Source organism: Rhinopithecus roxellana, chromosome 12 (assembly GCF_007565055.1).
Source record: "Rhinopithecus roxellana isolate Shanxi Qingling chromosome 12, ASM756505v1, whole genome shotgun sequence".
NCBI classification, from domain to species: Eukaryota; Metazoa; Chordata; class Mammalia; order Primates; family Cercopithecidae; genus Rhinopithecus; species Rhinopithecus roxellana.
Window position 1 is genome coordinate 26,369,986 of NC_044560.1, and position 27,951 is coordinate 26,397,936.

General features: G+C 53.3%; 1 protein-coding gene across 11 annotated transcripts in view; it reads left to right on the plus strand.

The window, feature by feature from the left end:
• ARHGEF10L (Rho guanine nucleotide exchange factor 10 like) overlaps positions 1-15,084 on the plus strand; it is a 182,075-nt gene extending 166,991 nt beyond the window's left edge. For all 11 annotated transcript variants that reach the window (XM_010373032.2, XM_030912690.1, XM_030912689.1 and 8 more), the window contains 3 exons: positions 5,005-5,179; positions 12,361-12,483; positions 14,057-15,084. In XM_010373032.2, the coding sequence (XP_010371334.1) occupies positions 5,005-5,179; positions 12,361-12,483; positions 14,057-14,589 (831 nt within the window). In that variant the 3' untranslated portion in view covers positions 14,590-15,084. The remainder of the gene's footprint in view (positions 1-5,004; positions 5,180-12,360; positions 12,484-14,056) is intronic.
• The last annotated feature ends 12,867 nt before the right edge of the window (positions 15,085-27,951 follow it).

A 27,951-nucleotide genomic window follows, 5' to 3' on the forward strand; every position in this document is an offset into this window, starting at 1 on the left:
ATTCTTTGAGCTCTTCCTTGCTTTTCAGCTGTGAGAAGTTCTGGGCCTTTCTCCAGGGTGCCTTGGCTAGAGTCATTGCCTTCAGGCTCTTTCAGTGGACAGGGCCAGGGAAGAACTCTCGAGTTAGAGTTCGTTTTGATATCTCTAATTTAGATTTGAGATCCTGGAGTCTACCCTCATCTCTGCCATTCCACACCGGACTCTCTTCTATCTGTACAAACCCTGGTTCCCAGTAACATCAGTGTATCTCAGTCCCACTGCATAGGTTCAGAATCACTGTGCCTGCCCCACCACCTCCAAGCCTGCCAAGGAAGTTCAGGTTTCCCTTGCGGATCGTTTTGTCCTCCAGCAGGGACCAGGGGTGTACAGTTGGAATGCTGTGATCTTGAGCTACTTCAATGGATTCTTTTTTACGTGGGTGTGACTGTGTTCCAATAAAGCTTCATTTACCAAAACTGGTGCAGGCTGGTTGTAGCCTGAGGGGCATTGTTTGCAGACGGCTGCTCTAGTATATAATCCTAACAGCACGGTTTCTGGTGCAGGGTGAGCACTCACCCAGTAAATAGCTGTGCCTGGATCATGGAGGCTGAGGGGGCAGGAAGCACTGGGCAGGTGGCCTTTTTCAGGGATAAAGGGGATAGAGGCCTCTTAGAGAGTAGGACAGCCCCTCACCCCACCAACCCACACGCCTGGACCTCCCAGACCAGCCAAGGATGAGGGACAGGTCTGGAGGTGCGTGGCCTGGGATCGGTGTGCTGGGTGAGCAGGGTTTCACCCTTTCCTGGCTGGAAGGAGAGCAGAGTTTGATGATCTGACCGCCTCTCCTGGCAATGAATTCTGAGCTCTCTCAGGGTACGTGGATACCTTGTATTTGGAAAATGAAATGAACTGCATGGCCTGCCAGCAGCAAGATCAGTGGGCAGCGAGGGCTTCCCCCATGCTCTCACCCAGGTGATCACTGCCCCCTGCTCTCACCCGGGTGCCACGCTTAGTCCCTTAGCCCCCTCTGGGACCCGTGATGCTGGCACGACTCTCTGGCTCCACCTACTCCCTGCCCTTTGGGCCTAGGAGGCTCAGGCAGGACTCCAGGCTCCTGGCATGAGGAGGGGACCCAGGAGCCCAGAGGTAACTGAGACATGCCGGACTGGGGCTGGGGCTGGAGATGCTGTGCTGTTCTTACTATTCATTCCTGCCCTTTCCCCCGCCCGCCTCTCCCCTCTGGGCTCGGCAGGTTTGCACAAGCCTTCTGCAAAGCCCTCTGGGCCTGGAGACAGACTTGTTATGCCACTGGAGAAATGAGCCTGGATTTCCACCACCGACTTCTCTTTTAATTAGATTCTGACAGCAGCACACAGGGTTGGCTGGCTGCAGATTCAGGTGCAGCTTTCCTTGGTCCCAGGCCTCTGGGTTTCAGTGCGCTTGGCTTTTTCGGAGGCAGGAAGTACTCTGACCTTTCTTCGGGAGTAGAGAGGGAGGCTGGCTGCACGTGTGTGAGCGTTCAGATACCTATCCCAGTGTGTGCATGTTTGTGCATCCGTGAGCAAGGAGGTGCATGCTGTGTTTTGGAAAAGGCTGCAGACAAAGCATGTTGGGTCTCACTGACTGTCCTGCTGCCCCATCCATTCGCCCCGCCGCTCGCTGACAGGTGCTGACAGGGTCCCCTTGGCCTCACTGTCCTCATCTGTGACTGGGGCTGATGCTGCCTCAGCTGGCTTTTCCCAGCAAGCCCTCGTGGGAGGTTTCCTTCCTCCTGGATTCCTCCTACAGGCTGGTTCGGCAAAACAAAGCTATTCTGCATATTTCCTTGAAGGAGCGTACATCTCAGGACGAGAGAACTGAAGGCCAGGACTGCCGGGGTTGTGGGCAGCAGATATGGGCGGAAGGTTAGAGAGATGGGGACATGGTCTCTCCCCCACACGGCATGGACTACTGAACCTGACTTTGTGCAGGCTGTGAAGAGGCGTGGCCTCCTCCCAAAAATCAGAGGCTCTGAGCCTCCTGCACCTGGTCCTTCTCTGAGGGCAGGGACTGGGTGGCTAAGAAAAGAGGAAGAGACCCCCGATACCTCCGGAGCCCTTAGCCTGAGTCCCCAGTCTGAGAGAGGAGACAGTTTGCTTCCTCTGAGCATGCCCAGCTTGATACAAGATTCTGTCATTTCTCCTGGGGTCCCCACCCAATGGAGACACTGCGCCTCTGCCTTTGGTGAACTTTCAGTCTGAGGAAACTACAGTGTCTGCTCTGGGGCGTCCCCCTGGCCAGGGGTGGGCTGTGCAGTAGAACCCCCCCTCTCCAAGAGCAGCCTGACCCTGGGGAGAGGAACCACACTGCTGTCTCTTCTCCCCTCCCCTCCCCTCTTCTGGGGAGCCTGCCTTTCCTGCCCCGCCTGCCACCCTTGCTACTCGCAGCTCAGCCATCAGGGACTGGCTCAGAAAAAGCAATTTCCTTGGACAGCTGACAGTCTTGCCCTCCTGGTCCCCACACTCTGATCAGGAATGAGCCCAGAGCTCATTGGCTCAGCTCCCCGTGGAGACCCCTGCCCCTCACAAGCTTCCTTAACTCAGTGGGAAATCGCTTAGTGATTTCAGCTGGGAAAGAGCTGGGACCATCCTCCAGGGCAAAAGAAGCTGAGTCCTGTTCCTCCCGCTCCACTTGCTAAGCCCACGCGAGGTCTTCGGGGGCTGAACCAAGAAGCCAGCCTTCCCCGCACTGTTGTCAGACTGAACTTCTTTAAAAGTAAAACTGACCCTGCTACTTACCAGCTCAACCCCCTGCAGTGGGCAAATAAAATCTAAACTTTTCCCCATGGACTCCAAGGTAGCCTGGTGCAATCTGGCCCTACCTGCTCTGGCCAGTCCCATTGCTGTGCTCCCCACCACGGGTCTTTCTGCTTCTCATTCCTGCCCCCGGGCCTTTGCACCGCTGTGCCCTCTGCCTGGAATGCTCTTCTCCCTTCTCCCAATCATCGCAGGGATGTTTCCTCCATGTCATTCAGGTCTCTCACTAAATGTCACCTCCTAGAGAGACCCTCCCTGACCCTAGTCAATGGCTCTCAGTATGTTTTCTGTGCAGTGCTTCTCACTATCTGATGTAATCTTTCTTTGTTTTAATTGCCTCCTGTCCTGGGAACGTTTGCCCCACAAAAGTGGGTCTTGCAGTCATCATGACGTTTCCAGCACTCAGACCCATACCAGGCACCTAGTAGGGACTCAAGAACATCTGCTGAATAAATGAGACCCTACTAGGCAACGGACCTGTGCCAAGCTCTCCTCACCCAGGTCCCTGTAATCCTCATAGCAGCCTGCACTTACAATTGAAGAAACTGAGGCCTGGGCCTGTGAAGCTGCCGAGGAAGTCAGATTTAATAGCAGGTTGGATCCCAAATAAATGCCCCATCCAGGATCCTCCTGCAGTCTTGGGCTTCCACCCAGGACAAATTCTTTACGGAAAAAGGAGAAAAGCCAGAAAACTGGAAAAGAGGAAATATACCCCATCCTGCTCCTGGAGTAATCCTCAGGGTGCAGCTCTCCCTCCCCTGTCCCTCTTCTCCCCCAGCTTTGGGTGTGGGTTTTTTTTTTTTTTAATTTCATTTTCTGTAGCATTCACATTTTCTGTGTCCATCATGCAGTGTCTGTAAGCACGAGCTTAAATGCAGGGAGGACAGTACAGAGCTGGATACACAGTTACCTGGCTGTCCCCAAGGCTTGGGCATTTAGATTGTTTCTAGTCTGGTGTGCCTGAGTTAGTGACATCTGAGTGTTGTAGATGGAATTGAAATGTCCATCCATTCATTTTTTGACCAAATTTTACTGTGCTGGGCCCTGTGTCAAGCAGGGGACCGACACTAAAGGGCATTATGCTCAGGCTCTGTCCTTGGAGTCCACAGTCTTATGTGGGAAGTGGCCAAGTACAGCCACAGAATGGTGTAGGTATTCCAGGCTAGACAGCAGAGCACACCATTCAGAAGGAAGTGGCTGGTCCTTGGGCGGGGTGGGGCCTGCCTCCTGGACTGAGGACGCCACCCTGAAGTGGAGTCTTCAGATGTTAAAGGAGGACAGTTGGGGAGGAGGGGTGCGTACTGTGCGCAAGTCATGGTGAGGGCAGAGGTGCGGCTGTGTGGTGTGTCCTGAGCATTGGCTGGCCTGACACGTAGGGAGCCCACAAGGAAGGGCAGGAGTGGAGGCAGCACTGGGGCCCTGAATGCTGAGCTAAGGAACTTGGGCTTTCTCCTGCAGTGGAGGGGAAGCCTGATCATTTGTATCTTCTTTTTTAAAAAAGTTTTTGTTTTAAGATCAAAATTGTACATACACTTGCAAGAAAACAAAACAAAACAAAAGCATGGAGTGGTTTATCCTGAAAGGCTTGTCCGCCATCCCTATCTCAGTCCTGCTTTTTGGAAGAGAATGCTTTTCACCTGTTCTGTTTTTAATCCACCTGACACTTTCCTCAGGACCCAAACTTGTTCACTCTGCTGCTTCCTGATGTACCAATTTTGGGACATTACCTGTTGTCTCCTCACTGTGAAAGATGAGGATTTGGCCCATATTACCCCCATTCCTTACCCGGTCCTTCTGTCAGTTGCCTTTGTCACTTTAAATCATTTATGTAAACCACAACTTCTTCTTTCATGATTTTCGGCTCCATCTTTTCCTTTAGTAAGGTAAAGCTCTGAGGGGTCGCTGGACCGTGCCTGGTCCTATTGGCTTGTGAGTGAGCGTGTGCGTGTGTTTCCTGCTCCTCACTCGGTGATATCATGTTGGTAGTTTGCAACTGGCCACGTTAGAATGTTTACACCATGGAAATTGGCAAACCCTGCAAAGCAGGATTCCCTGACAGTTGTTAAACTTTGGCCAACACAGCACCACTGGGCTTCTAAGGTTCCTTTCCAGCCCGGAGTAGCTTGTGCTTTTGAAGAATGTGAGAATGGCTGGCCCAGGGGTGGGGCCTTGTAGGGAGGCTCAGCTGGCAGACCCAGCCAGCACCGACACCCCTCCCTTTGTGCCACAGCAAAGCTTCGAGGCACACCAGGATGAGGCAGTGAGCGTGACACACATGGTGAAGGCGGGCAGCGGCGTCTGGATGGCCTTCTCTTCCGGCACCTCCATCCGCCTCTTCCACACCGAGACCCTGGAGCATCTGCAAGAGATCAACATTGCCACCAGGACCACCTTCCTCCTGCCAGGTGAGGCTGCCACGGGAAGTGCGGGAGGTGACAGTCACAGAGCACCTTCCACGGCCAGGTAGCGGTGTGACCTGGGCAGCCCATCCCATTTTCCCTCGTCAGCCCTGAAAACTGGGGCTTTAAGGCGGGGCACTCCCCAGGAAGTGGTGGAGTTGGGATTCATACCTAGGACTGTCATCTCAAAGCCCCTGCCTGTCACTGTGTCCAGCTACCGCATCACAGCACCCTGGGGTGCTCAGGAAGTGCCCCCCAGTTGTGGGCCCTCCAAAGTCAGGCAGCTGCTAAGGAAAGGCCAAGCTGGGCAGGAACGCAGGTCTTTCTGTTCTGCCCCACTCCTCAGGTTGACCAAACACCCAATTCTGCCTCATCCCCTGCAGGAATGGGAAAGTGAGAAAACCAACGGATGGTCTCTGTCCTTGGAGGTTTTTCTAAGAAAGGCAAATGTCCCTCTTGGCCTTCTGGTCTGTGAGTTTGGATGGCATCTGCTATGGCTGGGGCCCCTCCTGCATAGCTGTGTGTAGATGAAGTGGGAATGGCAGCGAACGATTAAGGCTGGAGCCCACCTAATGCCCCCAAGGCCTCCATGGCGTTGGCTCTCAGCCCTTCCTTACCACCTGCTGCCCAAGATGCAGGCGCCATGCCCATCCTCACCCTAGCTGGCTTCAGAGCAGCCTACGGGGCCAGCAGGCATCAGTTAACCTTGCTTCCCTCCTTGGCCCAGCTTCCCCAAGAGAGACTGACCTGAGGCTGGTGTGGGAGGGTGCAGTGGCTCTGTCTTGTCCCAGTGCCCCAGGCAGTGCTGGGTTCAGCAGCTGGGAGAGCCGAAGGGCCCTCGGGCCAGGGAAACACAGCTCTTGTGGCAGGCAGTGGCCTGGAGCTGATTGTCACAGGACCTGACAGATGGGCCATGGCAGAGGCTGGGAGCAGCTGTATGCCCAGCAGGGTTGAGTGTTCTGTCTTCTGAGGCCATACCAAGGGCAGTCACGTTAGCCAACACTCCAGGAGCCTTGGGGACCTCTACCTACCCCAGGCGCCTGGTCCCTAACTCCCTCCTGAGGGCCTAGAAATCAGCCTGGTTTCTGCTTCCTCTTAGCCAGTCATCATGGTCCTTGAATCTGAACTGGTCACATGGGGATAGTGGTTACTAACAACACAGTCCATGGCAGTCACAACGGTGTAATAACTGCCACCCTGCGCAGGCCCGAGGTGACGAGGCCGCAGGTGCTTAGGTACAGGATCTCATGTCACCCTAACCCTGTGAGCTGGGGATCGTCCCCATGTTCCAGATGCAGACACTGAGATTGGTTCAGCAGGCCAGGCATCTTGCCCATGGTCATGCAGTAGACCAGAGGCAGGATCACAAGTCACATCAGACTAGACTCAGTCCAGCGTCCTACAGTGTGTAATGGGGAAAGAGAGTTGGCTTGAGGCCTGGCTTGGCCAACGCGTAGTATCAGACAAGTCCCTTCATCTCCTGGAGCCCCTCATCCCTCTGTAAGATGGGATGTAGTTCCCAGCTCAGGGACTGTTATGAGGATAAATGCTGCCCGGGGTGGGAAGGTGGCTGTCCTGGGCCGACAGGGTGGCAGGTGCCCGATGAGACTGAACCCTTCACCCATGTTCTCCTGGGGTATGTGAGAGTCTTGGTGGGACCTGTGTTTGGGTTGCCTCCTTCCCCCTCCCTCTCTCCATTCCTCCCTCCGTCTCTTCTTTCCTCCCTCCCTCCTTCCTCCTTTTCTTGTTTCATAGTATTTAGCCATTATACAAGTTCAATCCATTTTAAGTACGATAAAAATGTCTCTGTATCACAGAACTATCTCCACATTTCCTCTGATAGCTAAATTATTTCAAGTTAGTGGAACAATGAAGAAATGGATAATCTTACGGGCTTTTAAAAATCTTTGGAATCTCATCTTGTCAGCGCAGAGGAGAGTGAGAGAGAGTGAAGCTGATCAAGTGGTGGGAGGCAGGATGTGTGGACAGACCCGGCTGCAGTTAGAACAGCCCCTCCTGCCTGCACAACCCTGACTTCACTGTTTCACACGCACCTTCACGTCTGTTGTCTTTACTCACTCTTTGCCTTTAAGGAAGGAAGGGCATTCGTTGTTACGATGATTTGAGGGCCGGGTAAGCTGGGGCTCGAGAGGTGAAATGACTGGTCTGCCATCGCAGTGCTGATACGGACAGAGCCAGGAGCAGCCCCACGGGCTCTCATTAGAGCTTCCTCACACTTACTGTGTAGGCTTGGGCGGTTGTGTTCCTGTCCTGGGCCTCAGCTTCCCCATTCATACAACCAAGGGCTGAGATTTGAGTCAGCTTGGCCATGCTGGGTGGGGTACACCAGAGCCTAGAACCAGGATTCTTCCTGGAATCCCTGCCTCCCTGCCTTCCAGCTCTGATTGGCAGCACTTGAAACACCCGCTTCCCATCCTCGGTCCCCACCCCGCAGGGCAGGTGTGGGTGTTGCATGTGACAGAGTGAGGACAGTGCCCACAGTCCCCGTCTCTAGCCAGCAGCAGTCCATGATGGTGACATTTGCCATCATCGTCTTTACTGCATCCCCACCCTGCATCTCCTACGAGGACTCCTTGCCCCTCCTAAGACCCTCCAGGTCAGTGGGCCATTCCTGTCGCATCAGCTGCATCAGAGCAGACAGAGGTGACCCCTCTCTTGCCAGACCTCCCTGAGGGTGAACGCTGGAGAGGGCTGGGTATAGGCTGAGGTTCCAGAGTGTAGGGTTTCCCGAGGGTTCCCTCCTTCCCTCAGGCCTGAACTTTCCTAATCAGCAACCCTGGGGAGCTGCCAGACCAGGTCCTCCTGACCCCTCATATCTGAGACTGGCTCCCTGAGCCAGAGCCAGCCGCAGCCACCATGCTGGGGACCGGAGCGTGGGGGGCAGCTTCAGATCCACCCCACGTTGTGCCTTTGCAGAAGCGCAACACAGCAGGATTCTTAAATTCTTTATTAGAGATATTTTAAAAAGGCTTTTAAGTATTTTTTTCCTTCCCCCACACCACCAAATGAAATAATTGCATAATTAGTAATAAATTTGTTCCTCCACTAAGTGTGGATTTTTTTAGGGTGTGTTAAAAATTTATCACGCTTCCTTCCCCTGACCCCTTTCTTCCACTCGAGTACCCGACTGGTATTAATGCATTTTTTAACCTAAACTCCCTCCTCCTTTTAACCAGACAGGTCATTAATAAAATGTTCTCCGAGAGCCTGAGCTTTTTAAAGTTGTATATCTCCAGATAGATGGCTTGGGTGAGTTGAACACTGCTGCATTAAGTCTCTGTGATAAAATATTTATTCACCATTAGAATTTTTTTTTTTCTTTCGGACTGTTTGTGAAGTGTCTTGCTCTTTCCCTGAGGCGGAGGGGGAGGGGGAAGGCCCCAGAATGAGGTCTGCAGATGAAGTCATTTCTCAGTTCCAGCATCTCTTTCCATTTCTTGCTTGCCTTCCTCCCATTTGTCGGTTTCGCCGTCCAGTGGGGGCCGGGAGGATGCAGGGGCATCGGGAAATGGTCTCCTGCCGGTCTCCATGCCCTGGGGGCCCTGGAGAGGGAGGCGATGAGGCTTGTGGAATGAAAAATTCACTACTGTCCCCTCTCTTGGCTTTATTGTTCTTGTGGGTTTATGGCTCTGATGGAGCTGATCTTAAGACATTAGCGTCCAGATCCTTTTAATAATCGTAAACATTATCCTCATAGCCTCTATGTATTGATTGTATACTATGGGCTAAGAGCTGTGCTCAGTCGTGTGTATATATTGTATGTGTACATATGTGTGTATATATTTAGTATCTCTAATAATTATAAAATTGAGCAAGGGAGGTTTGTAGTACTCACTGATGGATGAGAGAAGTGATTTGTCCAAGTTTTCTCCTTTCCTTTATCCATCCATCCATCCATTTACTCATTCACTCACAGATACTTCTTGAGAGTCTCCCATGAGCCAAGGTACTTGGCCAGGAGTTGGGGAGTTGACCATGAGCACACAGATAAGCCACTGCCCTCACAAAGCTTGTCATAAGTAAACAAACAGCAAAATAAGGTCATCACAGGCCTTGACTAGGGCTAAGAAGAGAAGTCAGGTGTTGAGGAAAGGAACTCATGGCCTGAACCTCCCATGCTGGCCAACTCCAGGAGGGCTGGGGGCCTGACCGGAGGCTGCCATCATAGTGAGCCTTCATTCACTTTTGGAATGGATTTAGGTGTGGGAAAGAGTCCCAGCTCCACAGACACCCAGGTACTGTTTGTGAAATAGTCCCTGTTGCCAAGCCTGTAAATCACTAGTGGGCTTTTCTTCCAGCCGGGTTTGTGTTTCCACATTGCATGGGCACTATGAATGTGATTTTTTGAGGTTGCATCATGTTGCCAGACTCGAATCCCACTGCCTGCTCGATAGCTCCACTCAGGTGTCTAATTTGTGTCTCAGACCACACATCCAACCAGGAGCTCTGGGCTTCAACCCCCAAACCTGCTCCTTTGCCATCCCAGGCCATGGCACTGCTGTGCACCCAGCTGCTCCAGGCAGGGGAGCCTCAGTGCTGTCCTGGGTTCCTTCCTTCGCTCCGCCCCTGCTCCCCTCTCCCAGCAGCTCTGTAGTTCTGCTCCAAACAGGTCTCGAACAGGTTGGGCTCTCCTTGCCTCCCTTCCTGCCTGGGCAGCTGTGGGAGCCCCTGCTGGGCTCCTTGCTCCTCCTATTCCCACCCTCCACAACTGCAGCTAGAACGTTCCACTCAAATCAGGTCACGCCACTCCCCTGCCTAGGCTTTCCGGTAGCTTTTCACTGCAGCCAGAATTAAGAGCCCCAGTCCTGGCCCTGACCCATCCCCTCTTCTGACCATCTGGAGTCTGCCTTCTGTGCCCCAGCTGCACTGACTTCACTCTGCTCGGTGGGCTGGCTGAGCTCGTTCCTGTCACAGGGCTTTTGCATGCCCTGTCTCCTGGGCCTCGGGTCAGGTCTTGGTGTGGTCACCTCTGCCTTGTTGCCCAGAGTTCGCAGCCTCACGCCTGCCTCCCCATCCTTCCAGGAAGCAGAGAGAGGCCTGAAGACCCGGGAATCCTCCACTGGCTCTGCCCCATCGCCCTGTTTCAATCCTCTGCCTGGTGTTTACATCCCTTGTTTCTGTTTTTGTTTCCTATATCTCCTCTCTACGTCTTTGTGGCTACTACAGTAGCCATTATTACAATGAAAGAAAATAACGCATTCAGTCCCTCGGTGCCACTAGCTATATTTCCAGTGCTCGGAAGCCACATATGGCTGATGGCTGTCAACATGTCCATCATCAAAGAAAGCTCTAGAGTATCTGCTCCTTATGACAAGACTCTGTGTACGTGGTCCCAGCTGTGCCCCCAGCACCAAGTGTGGTGTCTGCCATGCAGTAGGCATCTGGGAGGTAAATGAATTGCTGATGGGATGGCACACTGTGTTAGGCAATGCTGGGTGTACCCTGAGTCGGTAACCTGCCTTTTGGGGTGAGAGAGACACACCATTTCTCTCCATGCCTACACTGCAGAGGAAGCACATACACCCACATGTATGGAGTTGAAGTGTCACACCCAAGGAGGGAGAGGTGATGGAAGCACTGGGCGGTGGTGAGCAGTAGCCCTCAACTCTACCCCACCCTGCACTCACCAGCTGGGGGCCTCTTTGAGCCTTAACATTCGTGCCTGGAAAATGGGGCCAGCATTTGTGTCTTGCGTACGTCTTGGCTGTTGCAAGGCTTCTGTCAGATAAGAGCAGGTATACAAGTGCTTTGGAAACTCCAAAGCTGTATTTTTTCAAGTGTGATCCATGGACCAGAAGCAGCAGAAAGTGGGAACTTTCTGGAATGCAGCCTAAGCCTCTCCCAGAAGGCAGCAGGATTAGGGCAAGAAGGAGACAGCCCTTTAGAAAGGCAGGTGCCCAGTGAAGCCCAAGGAAGTATGTCAGAGCCGTACACCCTGTGTGTGACGTGGTGGGGGGTCTGTCCCTGAGCTGGCAGCCTATACTCCATGCCTCTTAGCCCCCTCAGAGAGCCTCCTGCCCCCAGCACTCCCAGCCTCTCCATTGTGCCCATTCCCGTTGCTCAGAATTGTTGGCAGCAGTGCAGCAGCAGTGATGACAGCAGATAATATGCCCATTGTGCCATGTGTGGGCACAGGGTTGTTTTACGTTCATTCATTTAACCCAATGGAGAGTATTTGTGTTCTAAACATCAAAAAGGGACAGTAAAAATATGGTCCTATAGGACTGCCATTGTATACATGGTCTGTTGTTGACCGAAAGGTCATTATGTGACATGTGACTGTATTATCCTTGTCCCCTTTTACACGTGAGGACACCATGGCCCAGAGGAGTTTAGGATGGGCCCCAGGTCACGTAGCTGGAGAGTGGCAGAGCCAAGGTGTGAGCCCCGCGCCTGGCTCTGGAGCCCTGTTCTCGGCCACTGTGCTGGGCAGCCCACACCTGGCATCTTCTCTGTCAGGAGCAGGGGACTGCCCCCACGCCCTCCCTGACATTGCCATTCTTGCTAAAATGAAGAGACAGCACTGAGGGGGAGAGCTAAAAGGAATGAATCTGGGCTGGCATCGGAAACATGCTGCTTCCCACCAGCGAGTTTTCTGCTTTACTCTTGGGCCCAGGGCCTGCAGGATGTGCTGTGACCTCATCTGAAGAAGCATCCACACAGGCAGGCCCTGAGGGCTGCAGCAGACCCACCTGGATGCCTCTCGAGCCCTACCCAGCCCTTATGCCTTCCATTTGCACCAACACCATTGAGAAGCTTGCACCTCCCCAGTCTTCCCTGGTTTTGCTTATAGCTGGCCAGCTGGATCCCTGCTTGGGTTGCCCTTGGACAACCCTTTGTGCCAGATGACCTGGCCACTGTGTATTGAGAGCGCACATAGACCAGGCACTGTGCTTGTGGTGTTCCCCCAATGCATCCGCATGGCAGCCCCACTTTACACAGGAGGAAACTGAGGCTGGTTAGGGGAGTGCCCAGCTGGAGGACCCCACAGCCAGACCCCAGGCAGGTTAGCCCCCAAAGCCCCAGCTCTTACCCACCCCACCATCCAGCTTCTTGCTGGTTTCAGGGGAGGAGCCCGCTGTGCCATGCCCTCACTTCATGGTGGCGCCCAGAGCCCATGCCGTCTCCCCAGGAGGGCACTGCTCAGCCGCCCTCTCTCTCTGCAGGTCAGAAGCACTTATGTGTCACCAGCCTCCTGATCTGCCAGGGTCTGCTCTGGGTGGGCACTGACCAGGGTGTCATCGTCCTGCTGCCCGTGCCTCGGCTGGAAGGCATCCCTAAGATCACAGGTGAGGCTTTGGGAGCTGGTGTTGGCAGGACCTGGGGGTCAGCTGCAGCTGGCCGGTGGGACTCGGCAGGGAGGGTGTATTATGCCCTCATCGGTATGGGGATGGGGTTCCAGTCTCCAGCTTCCTCTCATCTCAGGTGGCACGGTGGCCAGTAGAACCGAATCGTCCCAGCCCCACAGTCTCCCACCTTTCCAAGTCTCAGTTTCCTAATCTGGCAGATGAACGCAAGAGTGGCTTGGGGCCTGGCTGAGACACCTGCCTAATGGCAGGGGCTCCACTGGCCCTTTCTGCTCCTTCCCATAGCAGTTTCAAGATGTCCAGGCTCCAGAGAGAGAAATAACTAAGCGCTTCTGGGGCCAGGCCCAGCCTCCTCGTGGGGTCCCTGTGCAAATGAATGTGTTCGCATAGATCAGAGGAAGGTCTGCTCTGATCTCTGCCACTGGGCCCAGGAGAACAAGGACAGGATTAGAGAAGCCCCCCACACTTGGATGCCTGGAGCCCCGGGGCCCCTTTTGCCTCTGCCCTGAGAATGATGACTGTGGTCTCTTTCAGCAAGGGAGCAGGGCCGATCGGAAGCCCTGGGGGTGGGCCGGCTCCCTGCGCAGACCTCGAGTCTTTCTGCTAAAGAAGAGTTGCTTTGGCCGGGCACGGTGACTCACACCTGTAATCCTAGCACTTTGGGAGGCCGAGGCGGGTGGATTGCCTGAGCTCAGGAGTTTGAGACCAGCCTGAGCAACGTAGTGAAACCCCGTCTCTACTTAAAAAAAAAAAAAAAAAAAAAAAGCCGGGCGTGGCAGCGTGTGCCTGTAATCCCAGTTACTTGGGAGGCTGAGGCAAGAGAATTTCTTGAACTTGGGATGTGGAGGTTGCAGTGAGCAGAGATTGTGCCATTGCACTCCAGCCTGGGGGACAGAGTGAGACTCCATTTCAAAAAAAAAAAAAAAAAAAATTGCTTCTAAATTCTGAGATTTTCTATTTTCAAGGTTTCATCAAATAGGGCATTTTGTCCATCCAAAAGGCATTTGTGGAGGGTCTATTTCCAGGTGGAATCCTGGGATGTGGGGATGAATCAGGCAGAGACCCTGCTGTCAACAAGCTGATGGTCTCCTGGGTGTCATCATAGCTCGGGTGACAGGTGCTGGGATGAGGGTGCTCCGGGGGTTGGGGACACAGAGACTGGGATGGGCAGCTCCCCATGCGTGAATTCAGGAGGGATTCACAGTGAGAAGCTTGAGCTGGGCCTTGCAGAAAGAGTTGCAGAATCAGGTAGACGGGAAAGGATTTCTAGGTAGAGGCAGCCTCTTGGCAAAGGCTCAGAGACGAGGAAATTCTTGGAATTTCACACTGAGGCTCCCCCATGTGGTGTATAAGGTCGTTCCTGTTCCGCTTCCCTGAGGAAGTTGTGCAGGAGCACGGGATAGCCAGACCTGTGGCCTTCGGGGGAGGTGCCAACATAGAAGAAGTGACCCCTCCAAAAATACCCACACAGAGAGTTCTCCAGGAGAGAGACTCAGGTGCCTCCTTAATGCGCTGGGCCTTTGGGTCCCTTTCTCTCTCGCCCCATTTTCTGCAGGGAAAGGCATGGTCTCACTCAACGGGCACTGTGGGCCTGTGGCCTTCCTGGCTGTGGCTACCAGCATCCTGGCCCCTGACATCCTGCGGAGTGACCAGGAGGAGGCTGAGGGGCCCCGGGCTGAGGAGGACAAGCCAGACGGGCAGGCACACGGGCCTGTGCCCGACAGCCACGTGGGCCGAGAGCTGACCCGCAAGAAGGGCATCCTCTTGCAGTACCGTCTGCGCTCCACCGCACACCTCCCGGGCCCACTGCTCTCCATGCGGGAGCCGGCGCCTGCTGATGGCGCGGCCCTGGAGCACAGCGAGGAGGACGGCTCCATTTACGAGATGGCCGACGACCCCGACGTCTGGGTGCGCAGCCGTCCCTGCGCCCGCGACGCCCACCGCAAGGAGATTTGCTCCGTGGCCATCATCTCCGGTGGGCAGGGCTACCGCAACTTTGGCAGCGCACTGGGCAGCAGTGGGAGGCCGGCCCCATGTGGGGAGACAGACAGCACCCTCCTCATCTGGCAGGTGCCCTTGATGCTATAGCCCCTCCCATCTCCCCTCAGAGGGCACAGCTGCAGGCCTGACCGAGGCTACCACCGGCTCTTGTGCTCTAGAGACCTGCACGGATGTGTGGATGGGCCTGGACTCTCCAGAAACTACTTGGGCAGAGCAAAGGAATACCTCTTCTTTTTAAAAAAAATTTTTCGGAGTGTTTTGGGGAGAAGTTTTAGGGCTTGGGGAGAGGGAGGACACATCTGGAGGAAATGGCCTTCTTTTTAAAAGCAAAAAACACAAAACCTCACAACTGCCTGGCAAGCCCAGTATCACTTGTTCGGGCCCTAGCGGGGCTCCAAGGCAGCCACACACCCCTCCTGGAAGGGTGTGTGCGTGTGAGTGTGTGCGAGTGTGTGGGCTGGTGTGTGAATATCTATAAATACGTATATATGGTGTATATTATATGTGTATAAATAAAGTCTGTACATATTGGAGCTCTGGGAGATGCTGGAATAAAAGACAAGAGTTACATCCGGACTTGGATTGAGGTTTTGTTGTGGTTTTTTAAAGACATGATGGGAAAGAGACAGAGAGAGCAGCTATTGGTAGAGAGGGGTTATTCAGGACCCAGGAGTAACTCTTAGGCTTGGCCGGAGGGTGGAGCTGCTGCGGGAATTGGCTCTAGAACCTCACAGTCCAATCTAGTTACCATTTACCACAGGTGGCTAATTAATTTTCAAATTAATGAAAATGAAATCAAACATTCAATCTCTTAGTCACCATAGCCACATTTCAGATGTGGCTTGAGTGGTGAGTGGTGAAGGATGAGGTGGCACAGATATGACCATTTCTACTTTAGAAGAAAGCTCACTTCTGCTCCAGAGGGAGCTCTGGGAGCTTCTTTTCTGAATATTTTTTGGAAAAAAAACTGGTTCACCCCAGCTCTGGAGTAGCGTGGGGGCGGAAGGCCTTGGTGTCTAACAGTGCAAGCCAGCAGGGAGGGGAAGCTGAGGGACTTCTCTGCAAACTGGCAGCCATGTCCTAGGACTTGGGGTCAGAGGGAGGACTGGGTGGGCTTCAGGTGAGATCCATTAGCAGCAGGAGCAGAGCCTAGGCTGCAGGTGGGATGGGCAGGTGGGGCTGCCTCTGGCCCTGGCTCCTCTCTTCTGGCTCAGTTTATCCTTAGATTTCCAGAGCTGCCTGCAGGAAAGAAAGTCAAAATCAAAAGCCACCACCCAAAAGGGAAGTGTTTCCTCCATCTTCCCACCCTCTGCCTCTCTGTCATCTGTCTACCCACCACCCACCGGTACTTGCATTGAGCTCTTTCCACTGAAGTTCTGGGAACCCAGTGGAAAAACTACCAAGGAGTGGACATTCCAGCCGGGTGCTAACCTCCTGATAGATTCTCGCCCACTAGAGAAGTCATTTATTACTCATTTTGCAAACCCCTCAAGTTCCTGCTATTTGCCGGGCACTGTGCTATGTGGGCAAGACTGCAGCTCTCCATGCCCACAGGAAGTGCATGATGTAGCGGGGAGGGCAGGCGTAAATACCCACGAGTGAAGGCTTGAGGAGATCGAGGGTGCTGCGGAGGAGGAAGGGGGATGGAGGAGCAGCCCGTGCTCAGGTGGAGGGTAGACAGAAGTTGGCTATGCCCAGAAGGAGGTAGCCAGTGTGGGTCCCCAGGAAGGGGAGAAAGGAAACTGGTCCAGAGGAACCAGTACACCTGAAGGTCCCACACTGACTACGGCTCAGACGTGTCCACCTCCTTTGGGCCTCAGGATCCCATTTTGTATCCAAAGAACCATCACTGCCCTGTCTACCTCTCTTGGAAGAGAATAAAGTGCCCTGGTTCCATTTTTGTTGAACAAGTGGGTTATTGAACAAATACTCTGTCTGAATGGGCCTCCCAGGAGGTGTGTTTATCCCATCAATCAAATGTCAACCAAGACTTCCTGAGACAGAGACCAGTGAGTCGAGGCTGCCTGGGACAAGGAGTGAGCCTGGACTCTAGGGTCTGGCAGGCCTGCGTTCAAGTCCAGTCCCACGAAAATGTGGCTGTATGGCTCCCAGCACGTCCCTCTGTTTCCTTATCTCTAGAATGGAGGGGATGATGTGTCGCAGAGTTCCAGGTACCAACACCACAGAAAGCATCTGGAAGAGCCCTCCAGTGGCGTTTTAGGTGATGGTTCCTTATATCCTCGCTCCAAATGATTTGAGGCTGGCGGTTCTTATTGAGGAGGTTCCTCTTTGGTGCTGGAGCTGGCATCTGGGATCTCCACGGGCCTGTTAGATCCTAGACCTACAGATCACTCGGCTAAAAGGGACCTGGGAGATCGAATGACGCCCGTTAAATCCCGTCACGGAGAAAACGACTGACTTTACTACTTCAGTGAAATTATCACGTCAGTCACCAGCTCATCTCCGCGCCTCCAACAACAGAGCAAGGGAGGGTCACGAGTACTGCGAACGGCTCCCGAGACCCACCGAGGACGTGCCTCACATGTGAGTGGAGGCCTGGCCTTAGATATTGATAAGGGTAATAATACCTAATAATACCCAGAGTGCTCCGGGTGCCTGAGCTCCTTTCTTCGTTACAACTGTTCTCTGAGGCTGCTTTTGTTTGCCTCATTTTGGAGGTGAGGGGTCTGAAGTTCAGGGAATTTAAGCAACCTGCCTAGGAAGCCTCAGAGCCTCAAAGTCAGGCCTGGAACTATAGTCTGTCTGCCACCAAGGTGGCTCTTAGCCCCCAGACTACTCGCCCCCAGAGCAAAAGTTTGGAGACAAACAGAGCAGAGTTGCTACTGTGCTCTCCCCACTTAGCAGCTGGGGTACGTCAGGCAAGTGCCTTAATCTGTGTCTCAGGGAGTCCCTGCCATGGGAACGGACCATCATTCATTCAGTGTTCACTGAATGCCGATTGCGTTTTCAAGTAATCGCCCAGACCCGTTTTCAAGTAGACACTGGGTAGGGTGTAGTGAAAAAGACAAATCCCATACACACCCGCTCTCCATTCTACTGGTGGGGGCGGGAGGGAACAGACAAGGAGAAAAATATGTCAGATGATATTTGAGCTCTGGAGAGACATAACAGAGAAGGGGGATGGGGAGTGCTGGGGAGGGGGCTCATGATGTCAAAAAGGGTGGTCAGGAGGCCTCACTGAGGAGGTGACCTCCAAGCTAAGACCTGAAGGCAGAGCAGACATCGGGTGGTAGAACATTTCGGGCTGAGGGCAAGTGCAGGTGCAAAGCGCGGAGGCAGGAGTGTGGCTGGAGCAGGGACGGGCTGGGGAGAGGAGGCAGTGGGCAGTGGGAAGTCACTGGAGGGTTTCAAGCAGAAGAGGGACACCATCTGTCTGATGTTTTCAAACAATCACGTTTGGCTACTAAATTAAGAATAATCCGTGGAGGTGGGGACACCAGTGTGGGAGCCAGGAGCCCTCCTGTTGAGAGCTGTTGCAGTCAGCCCGGCTCGAGAGGCAGGGGGCAGCAATGGAGAGTGGTCAGCTTCGGGATGGATTCTGTTGTCCCAGAGCCCACTGGGTTTGCAGATAGATGGGCTGGGAAGGAAAGACAGGAGTCAAGCATGCCCCCGGGGTCTGGCCTGGCGACAGGAAGGTCAGAGCTGCCAGCTTCCCTGGCAGGGTAGCTGTGAGGGGCAGCTTTTCTGCAGGAAGAGCGGGAATGGGGTTTGGATGGGCTACATTTAAGTTGCCTTTGGGCATCCGAGTGGAGACGTAGGGAGGACAGTTGACTGTGTGAATTTGGAGTCAGCAGAGAGGTCCATACCAGGGGTGCCTGAGCCTGGATGCAGCCTCCAAGAGAGCAGAGTGGACGGAGGAGGTGTGAGGACAGAGTCCAGGGAAGGCCAGTGTCGGGAGGTCCAGGAGCTGATCAGGAAGCAGGGGGGAGGCTGAGATGCCAGGATGAAGGTGGAAGACTGGGAGGGCAGGGCGAGGGTTGGAAGGGGAGGGGTGATCTGTGCTGAATGCTGCTAAGGCTAAGGAGGAGCCTGAGGCCTGTCTTGGATTTAGCCACACGGACGCCCTCTCTGCGCTTAGGAGAGGTATGTGGGCAGAAGTGGTGGCGGGGAAGCCTGAGGATGAGGAAGGAGGGTCTGGGACAGGAGCTCATGAGCAGTGGGGTCCTGGGTGGTTCTCAGGCCCCAGTGATTGGGTGGAGGGAAGGAGGGGCCATGACAGATGCCCCAGCCATGCAAGCCACAGCTCAGAGGGCCCGGAGTTTATCAGTTAATGGGCCTTCATCCCCTTGCCCTTCCCCAAGGGGGAAAACTACTTTCTCCACCCCTGGTGAGCAGGCCGAGGCTGCAGACAAGCCCAGTTCTCAGGAGGCAGCTGTGAGCCAGGCTGGTCTCCCAGCAGGAATCCTGCACAGCGGCTGATTGAGAATCTCTGGCTAGTGACAGGTTGCCCCAACCCCACCCCGGGGGAAAGCTAGCCTGCCATGCTGGGTTACTGCCAGACGCCTCTGTTCCTGTCTCTGTGCTCAGGCCTGGAGAGGTCAAGGCCTGACACCCCCATTCCTCAGAGGGAGGTGGGAATTGTTCCCTGGGCACTTCTGGCCCCAAGCCATGGACTCCAAAGGTGGGAGGGAAGCAGAGGCTGTCCTCATCCAGCATCTGAGCAGTCCCCCGCCTTGGAGCCCGACTGCCTGCAGTGGGGGGAGACCTACAGTCAGGACACAGAAATGGCCCTCTCACTGTGTTCCAATAACTGACCTTCCTGTAGTTTGGACATCCCATAGCAGAAAACTCTAATTCTATTTTTTTGTTTTTTTTTTTTGACATGGAGTCTCACTCTTGCCCAGGCTGGAGTGCAGTGGCACCGTCTCAGCTCCCTGCAACCTCCTCCTCCTGGGTTCAAGCGATTCTTCTGCCTCAGTCTTCCAAGTAGTTGGGATTACAGGTGCCTGCCACTACGCCTGGCTAATTTTTATATTTTTAGTAGAGACAGGGTTTTTCCATGTTGGCCAGGCTGGTCTTGAACTCCTGACCTCAGGTGATCAACCCACCTCAGCCTCTCAAAGTTCTGGGATTACAGGCATGAGCCACCGTGCCCAGCCTCTAATTCTTAATTAAATGTGACATAGTCATTTCTGGGGCTTAAGCTGCTTCTTGGGGCTAACACAGTCTATTTGGGGTGAATTGATAGTCTTTTAGGCCCATCTTCTTCCCCTTCTGTCCCCCGCCTGGCATATGAACCCACGGGACGCTAATAGGATGCAGTGGTGGTGACCAGGGTGCAGGTGTCTGCACAGTGGCAGAGGCATTGGGGGTGTCCCTACTCTGTTCTGGCTTCTTTTGGTCTCCATGCCCCTACATCCCCTGCCATGGTGGTCCGTCCCATCCTTGGTGTCAGGCTGGCATTGTCAGTGCAGCCTGTCTCTGGTCTTGGGCACCTCACCTTGTGTACGCCCCAACCCTATCTCAGTCTCCCTTAGCCCTTCCACACCCTCACAAGCCTCCACCCCCAGGACACTCACAGACCTGTGTACCCTAGACCCCTCCCCTGCCCTGCTCTCCCCACCCTGGGGGGTATGTCAGGGATCAGACCCCTGCCCGCGGGCTCTCGTGCTCGCTTCAACCTTTCTGATTGACTCCTAGAGGCCAGGTGAATTCAACCTCAGGCAGGTCCCTCCCGTCCATCCTGTTGCTGACTTGCTGCTTACAAAGGGATTTCCTAACGGGAAAGCTGCCCTTCGGCCTGTAGGAGTTGTGTGCTCAGGCGTTGAGCTCTGTTTTTGCTTCGTAAAAGAAAGCAGAGTCTGAGACAACGATTTTGATTCAGGTTGTTTATTTGGGAGGGGAGATCAGGGAACCCTGACGGGGGCATGAAATGGGGAAGGGAAGGCAGCCAGTGCGGGAGGAGGTATTGAACATGTTACTAAGTGGGTACCTTGGGCCCAAGCCTGCTGAGGGACTCTGGGAGACAGTGTCGAGCTTTCTTCTCCAACCCCCACCAGCTGGGTGCCTGACTGAGCTGCCCCTGGAGGCGTGGGTTGTCTGCTTCCTTGTTAGCCAGAGATGGGACTTAGGTGGAGAGAGCCGGCGTGCTTGCCTGTGCGCTATAGCAAGTGCCCGTAGCAAGCTGTGGCTTTTATCATTTAAAATTTTTTCTACCCCAACAAAGCCAGACTTTCAAGAGGATAGTCTTGCTGTGGACACAAACGTGGAATTTGGAACCCAAAGCCGGTTGTTTGTTCTAGGTTATATCCCCGTCTCAGCTCGCGCTGTGCTAACAAAATGCCACTTGCCAGGCAGCTTAAACAACAAACATTTATTCTCACAGTTTGGCAGGCTGGAAGCGCAAGAGCAAGGAGCTGGCAGATTCACTGTCCGGAACGCTCCTCCCAGGTTGCAGGCAGCTGCTTTTTTGCAGTGTCCTCACGTGGCAGAGTGTAAGCTCTGGTCCCTCTTTCTTTCTTTCCCTTTTCTTTTTTTTGGACATGGAGTCTTGATCTGTTACCCAGGCTGGAGTGCAGTGGCACGATCTTGGCTCACTGCAACCTTGCCTCTTGGGTTCAAGCAATTCTTCTCTCTCAGCCTCCTGAGTAGCTGAGATTACAGGCACACACCACCACACCTGGCTAATTTTTGTATTTTTAGTAGAGACAGGGTTTCACCATGTTGGTCAGGCTGGTCTCGAACTCCTGACTTGAGGTGAGCTGCCCACCTTGGCCTCCTAAAGTGCCGGTGCTGGGATTACAGGTGTGAGCCACCATGCCCAGCCTCTTTCTTCTTTTTATAAAGGCGTGAACCCCATCTTGGGGGCTCTACCCTCATGACATAATCATCTCCCAATGGCCCCACCTCCAAATATCATCACATTGGGGTTTAGAACATCAACACATGAACTTTGAGGGGACACAAACGTTAAGGCCATAACACTTCCTACCCCCACCCCACAACATGTGATAAATGGCACTGACTGAGGTGGAGGTTTGGAAACATCAACTCATCAAGATTTATAAGTGATATGGTTAGGCTTTGTGTCCCCACTCGAATCTCATCTTGAGTTGTGATCCCAGGTGTTTAGGCAGAGACCTGGTGGGAAGTGATTGGATTACGGGGGCAGTTTTCCCCATGCTGTTCTCGTGATAGTGAGTTCTCATGAGATCTGATGGTCCTCGAGATCAGCTTTCCCTGCTTTTTTTTTTTTTTTTTTTTTTTTTGAGACGGAGTTTCACTCTGTTGCCCAGGCTGGAGTGGTGCAGTGGCGCGATCTCGGCTCACTGCAACCTCTGCATCGCGGGTTCACGCCATTCTCCTACCTCAGCCTCCTGAGTAGCTGGGACCACAGGCGCCCGCCACCACGCCTGGCTATTTTTTTGTATTTTTAGTAGAGACGGGGTTTCACCGTGTTAGCCAGGATAGTCTTTTTTTTTTTTTTTTTTTTTTTTTTTTGAGACAGAGTCTCGCTCTGTCACCCAGGCTGGAGTGCTGTGGCCGGATCTCAGCTCACTGCAAGCTCCGCCTCCCGGGTTCACGCCATTCTCCTGCCTCAGCCTCCCGAGTAGCTGGGACTACAGGTGCCGCCACGTCACCCGGCTAGTTTTTTGTAGTTTTTAGTAGAGACGGGGTTTCACCGTGTTAGCCAGGATGGTCTCGATCTCCTGACCTCGTGATCCACCCGTCTCGGCCTCCCAAAGTGCTGGGATTACAGGTGTGAACCACCGCGCCCGGCCTCCCTGCTCTTAGATGCTCCTGTCTCCTGCTACCTTGGAAGAAGGTGCCTGCTTCCCCTTCCTTCCATCATGATTGTAAGTTTCCTGAGGCCTCCCCAGCCATGGGGAACTGTAAGTCAATCAAACCTCCTTGATTTATAAATTACCCAGTCTCAGGTGTTTCTTTACAGCACTGTGAGAAAGGACTCATACAATAAGGGATAAAAATAAACCTCAGGCTATGTCGCCAACAAATTGCGCCCCCTACACAACTAAGCACCTTTGCTGTACCTGACATTAGGCTAGAGTTACTGAGGATGTAATAGTGTCCCTGTCCTCTCTGAACATGTAGTCCAATAGGCAGGATGCTGGCACCAAGGAGAGTCAACCAAGGAAGGCCTCCTGGAGGCAGGGAGGTGTGGCACAGCAGATGTGGGCGTTGGAGCAGATTTGAGTTTGGATCTTGGCTCTGTTACATATTGACTGTGTGGCCTTAAACGAGTGCTACTCCTGGGCTTCTATGTCCTCAGCTGAACAAATGGGCTTTTGAGGGCTTCCTTAAGGGATGGCTGTGAGCACCCAGGGGGCCTCAGGTGTGAGCAGTTTCTAGTGCGTCTCCAGGCCCAGCTGCTGCTTCTACAAGCATTATCTCTGGGAATCCTCAAAATTAACCAGAAAGGGAGGCAGATGAAATGAAGCCTCAGAGGATGCAGTGACCTGCTGGAGTGTTCACAGCCTTAGGGGTGAGGGAAGGAGGACTGAGGGAGGCCCTGGGGAGGGCTGGGGCTGAGGCTGGGCCATGCACTGGGGTTGGGGCTGGGGCTGGGCCATGGGCTGGGGCTGGGGGCTAGAGCTGGGGCCGGGGGAGGGAGGACTGAAGGGATCCTGGGGAGATCTGGTCCTGGGAGGGCTGAGGCTGGGGCTTGAGGCTGTGTTTCTAAACCTGGGCTCAGGAGGAGACTCCAGGCATCACTCCTTGGGGCCAGAACCATGTCAGACTCCTGGCCACAAGTCTGTTGCCCTTTCAGAGTGGAACTGGCCCTCCTGCCACCAATATGTTTTGTGTGGCCCCCCAGCTGGCTCCAGTCCTGTGAAAGCCCAGCAGCTTCCCTGCGGTTCCCTGGGGGTAATGGAGCCTCTGAAGCATGCCTTCTGGAGGGCCCAGTACCTGCTTTATTTTGAGACAGGGTCTTGCTGTGTTGCTCAGGACCAAAAGATCTTCCCACTTCAGTCTCCTGAGTAGCTGGGACCACAGGCACACGCCACCACACCTGGCTAGTTTTTCCAATCTTTTGTTGAGACAGGGTCTCGCCATGTTGGTCAGGCTGGTCTCCAACTCCTGGGCTCAAGCGATCTGCCACCTCAGCCTCCCACTGTGCTGGGATTACATGAGCCACGGCTCCCAGCCTCAATGCCTGCTCTCTTTAGACTCCAAAGCACGAGCCTGTGGGTTCATGCAGGAGGCCATGGGGTGGTAGGGTGGTCACAGGAGAATGAGGTCTGAGCTTTCACAGTCCTACTGCTCTGATGGGTGATACTGAGTCACTGACCCGGGATGTTCCCCGTCTGCTGGGGGAGATGGCCTTGTTCTTAGGAAGCTCCCAGGCTGCTGGAGGATGCACAGCTCCTATCACCGGGTTTGATGGGGAAGTCACGAGTCTGCTAGGGAGCCCTGACTCTGCTCTCCCTATCCCAGATGGGGTAAGATCTAATTTCTGTTCAGGGGGCGACTCTAATCTGCTGGGGGAGATAGTTCCCTGTCCTCAGAGGATTCTCCAATCCAATGGTGGAGATCCCTGGGCTGAAGTGGGAGTTCAACCCTGTGCCCTCGGTGAGCTCCCAGTCTGAATGGGAGACAGGTCTCCCAACCGTGAAAGAGACCCAATGATAAGACACGTCGTAACGGAAACTTTTTAACAATGCAGACCTAATTGCGGCATTGCCGAACCACTCGAAACTCCTCATTTGCACATTCCTGGGGAAATGGCAAATAGCAAGAATGTGTAAATTGAGGAAAATTAATATAATTACCCGAGCTATTTCTTGTCAACTCTTCATCTCCACAGAAACCACAAAACCTTTCCTGGTGAGTGGCGGTCATTCTGGGCTCTCCGCCTGAGACAGGAAACTGAGGCTCCTTCTCTGTATCGTGGGCCCTTCCAGGTGCCCGGTGTGTGGGTTCCAGAGGATCCTGGAGTTGGGAGACCTGGGTTCGAGTTCTGGCTCTGCCACTGGTCTGCTGAGTGATCCTCTGTGGCCCAATCCTGTCCAGAAGTGCTGTGCTCTTTCTGGGTTCCGGCACTGGGATGTGTGCAGTCTACCTTCCATCACAGGAGTCATCACAACCACACCCAGGGGGAGGTGCTATTATTGTCCCCACCTTACAGAGGAAACGGAGGTCAGGGAGGCAAAGTCACTTGCCTGGGGTCACATGGCACAGAAGCGGACCCGGGGCTGTGGACTCAATACCATACCTTTAACCATGCCTTGACTGCTGCCCCTATCCTCGGTCAGAAAATAAAGCCTGTTTCCCAGCACCCCCCAACCCTCCACCACTTTGCTGCCTGAGGACCCCGTGTGAGAACAGGTGACATGTCAATACAAGCTGCAGAATGCTTGTGAACCCTGGGCCTCAGTTTCCTCTTCCAGAACATGGGGCTATTCACAGCATTCACTGCAGGGGCTGTTTCAAGGATGAAATGAACTGATTCATGTAAAATACTCAGCTCCTGGCCTCTAGTGGGCCCTCAGTAACTTGATTATCACTGTCTCGAGCGGGGTCGGCCAGGTGTCTACCTGTATTCCAAGAGGCCCCTCTTTGCCTCTCGGAATACACACCCAGGCATAGGCATCTTGCTGAGTCCTCAGCACCTTCTTTTCTTTTCTTTCTTTTCTTTTCTTTTCTTGTTTTTTCTTTTCTTTTCTTTCCTGACAGTCTCACTCTGTTGTCCAGGCTGGAGTGCAGTGGTGTAATCCTGGCTCACCGCAACCTCTGCCTCCTTGGTTCAAGCGATTCTCCTGCTTCAGCCTCCCGAGTAGCTGGGATTACAGGCACCCACCACCATGCCCGGCTAATATTTGTATTTTTAATAGACTCAGGGTTTCACCATATTGGCCAGGCTGGTCTCAAACTCCTGATCTCAAGTGATCCACCTGCCTTGAACTCCCAAAAAGCTGGGATTACAGGCATGAGCCACCGTGCCGGCCGCCCTTAGCACCTTCTTAAGAGTGGCCACAGCCCCTCTTAAGCTAGCTGGAGAGCCCTGCTGTCTGTGTAGAAACTTCTTTCCATTCTGCTGGCTTAGGGCATACAAACACTGTTGCCGCTCACCAAGCATTTTTAGAAAACAAGGACAAAGTACAGTCAGCAGTGTACTGTCAAACACACATCCCATCATGACCCATACAGTGGTCCAGAGAGTGGATGGTGCGAATTTGCAGAAAACCCAGCTGGGTTTGGGCAAGTGTACCTATTCATTCAGCAAATGTCTACTGCTGGCCACTGTGTGCCGGGCTCTGGGCTGGGCTCTGGCACCTGGGCAGTGGAGGGACAGACACAGCCCTACCCTCCTAGATCTGAGCCTCTAGCTTCATGGGTGAGACAGGCTTGAAAAGAGGAAGTTTGGTTGGGCACAGTGGCTCACACTTGTAATCCCAGCACTTTGGAAGGCCGAGGTGGGAGGATCGCTTGAGCCCAGGAATTTGAGACCAGCCTGGCCAACATAGGGAGACCCTTGTCTCTATATACAATTAAAAAGTTAGCGGGGGGTGATGGCACATGCCTGTGGTGCAGCTACTCGGGAGGCTGAGGTAGGAGGATCACCTGGACCCAGGAAGTTAAGACTGCAGTGAGCTGTGATTGTGCCACTGCATGCCAGTCTGGGGGACAGAGTGAAATCCTGTCTCAAAACAAAATGAGAGAGAGAGAGAGAGAGAGAGGAAGAAGAAAGAAAGAAAGAAAGAAAGAGAGAGAAAGAAAGAAAGAAGGAAGGAAGGAAAGAAAGGAAAGGAAGAAAGAAAAAGGAAAGAAAGAAAGAGAAAGAAAGAAAAAGAAAGAAAGAGTTCAGGGAAAAGGATGCTGGTGGCTTTGGGGCCTCACAGATGTGGAGTCTCCCACTTGGTTCCACTCCTGGGGTTTTACCCTTTACTGGCCTCAGTTTTCCCCTCTGTAAGATGGTAGTAAGAGAACTTATCCTGGGCTACTGCTCGGATTAAAGGAGATGATGTGTACACAGTGCTCAGCACAGGGCCTGGTAAAGGGGAGATGTGCCATCAACGGCAACTATTTTTAATGGTAATAACATTAATGGTGGGCCTGACCTGTTGTGAGTGTATGGTTGTGAGTGGGTGGGGCTGGTATGATGGGACTGAGCCTGGGGCTGGGGACCATCCTCTGCGAGGACCCCATCCGGAAGGTGGAGAGATCCAGGTGCTCAGCTGCAGGGGAATTGGGCACCATTGTGGGGCTGGACTCTTTTCTCAAACCCAGGGCTGGGGGTTTGTGGCTTCAGGAACTGGGGTGTCAGGGGAGTGCTGTGACCCAAGGTGGCCAGGAATCCCTCAGCTCCCTTCCAGAAGGTGTTGTGAGTTCTTTCTGGTCTGAACCTAACTCTAAGGAGGAGATACAATCTTCTTCTCCTGTTATTGGATGACCAGGCATTTTTTCTTTGGCAAATCCAGGGCCGTGCATTTATTTTATTTATCTTTTTTTTGTTTTGCTTCATTTTTCCTTTCTGAGGGCCATGCATTTATAGACTGTTTTGCATATACACGAGGGCCTATTTACATCCTATTCACATGTTTCTCTGGGTGTGAGGTTCAAGAGGCCCAAACTCAAAGCGTGTAAAACAAAATAAGTGTGTTGAGTCTACCCTTCTTAGCTGACCTGGACCCCACAGGCAGGGATGGAGGAGCTCAGAGGGGTGGGTGGTCCCCAAAGGATGGTTAGAGCAGGGAGGGACCCTGGGGTCAGCTCTTTCCTGTGTAACTCTGGACCGGGGGAAACAGGAGCTTTGGGCCCCTGGGTGCAAAGGAGCTAAAGAAGCTGAGATGAAACCACAGCACAGGGCATCCTTGGCTGCTCAGTACAGACCTCAGAACTGCGGACAGGTGTAGATGGGATGTGGTGGCACCTGTTCTAATAAGCCCTGGTTGTTCAGCACCTACTATATGCCAGGCACTGCACCAGACTCTTCAGGAATGTTAGTGTAACAGTTAAAGAAAGAGGAAAGAAACACAAAAAGCAGCTCAACAGTCAAAGACAGCTTTATTTTGGAGAGTAAATCTGAGAGGGGCTTCTGACTGATTTTGGTCAGGAGGATTCTCCCTTACAGACTAAGGATATTTAAGGGTTTAGGAAGGGGAGAGCTTAGCACAGGCTCGGAATGTTTCCCCGTGACGGAAAGTTGATTAAGATGTTGGAATGTCTCTGGTCGGAGAGAAGGCTATCTTGGGGTTGGTGTGTTTCTGGTTGGAGGGGGGTTTATCTTAGGGTTGGAATGTTTCTGGTGATGCTGACATTAGCCATTAGGCTGATGTTTTGGGGCTGGATTTGGGCAGTTTTTAAATTAAGGTGAACTTAAAATAGTGGTGTTTGTCCAATAAGGTGATGCACCTGCTCCGTCAGTTAGTTCACTGTCTTTTCAGAGACTTAGATGTGTGCTGCTTCCAAATCCATTTTAGAGACGAGCAAACTGAAGTTCAGAGACCCAAAGTGACCTATCCAAGG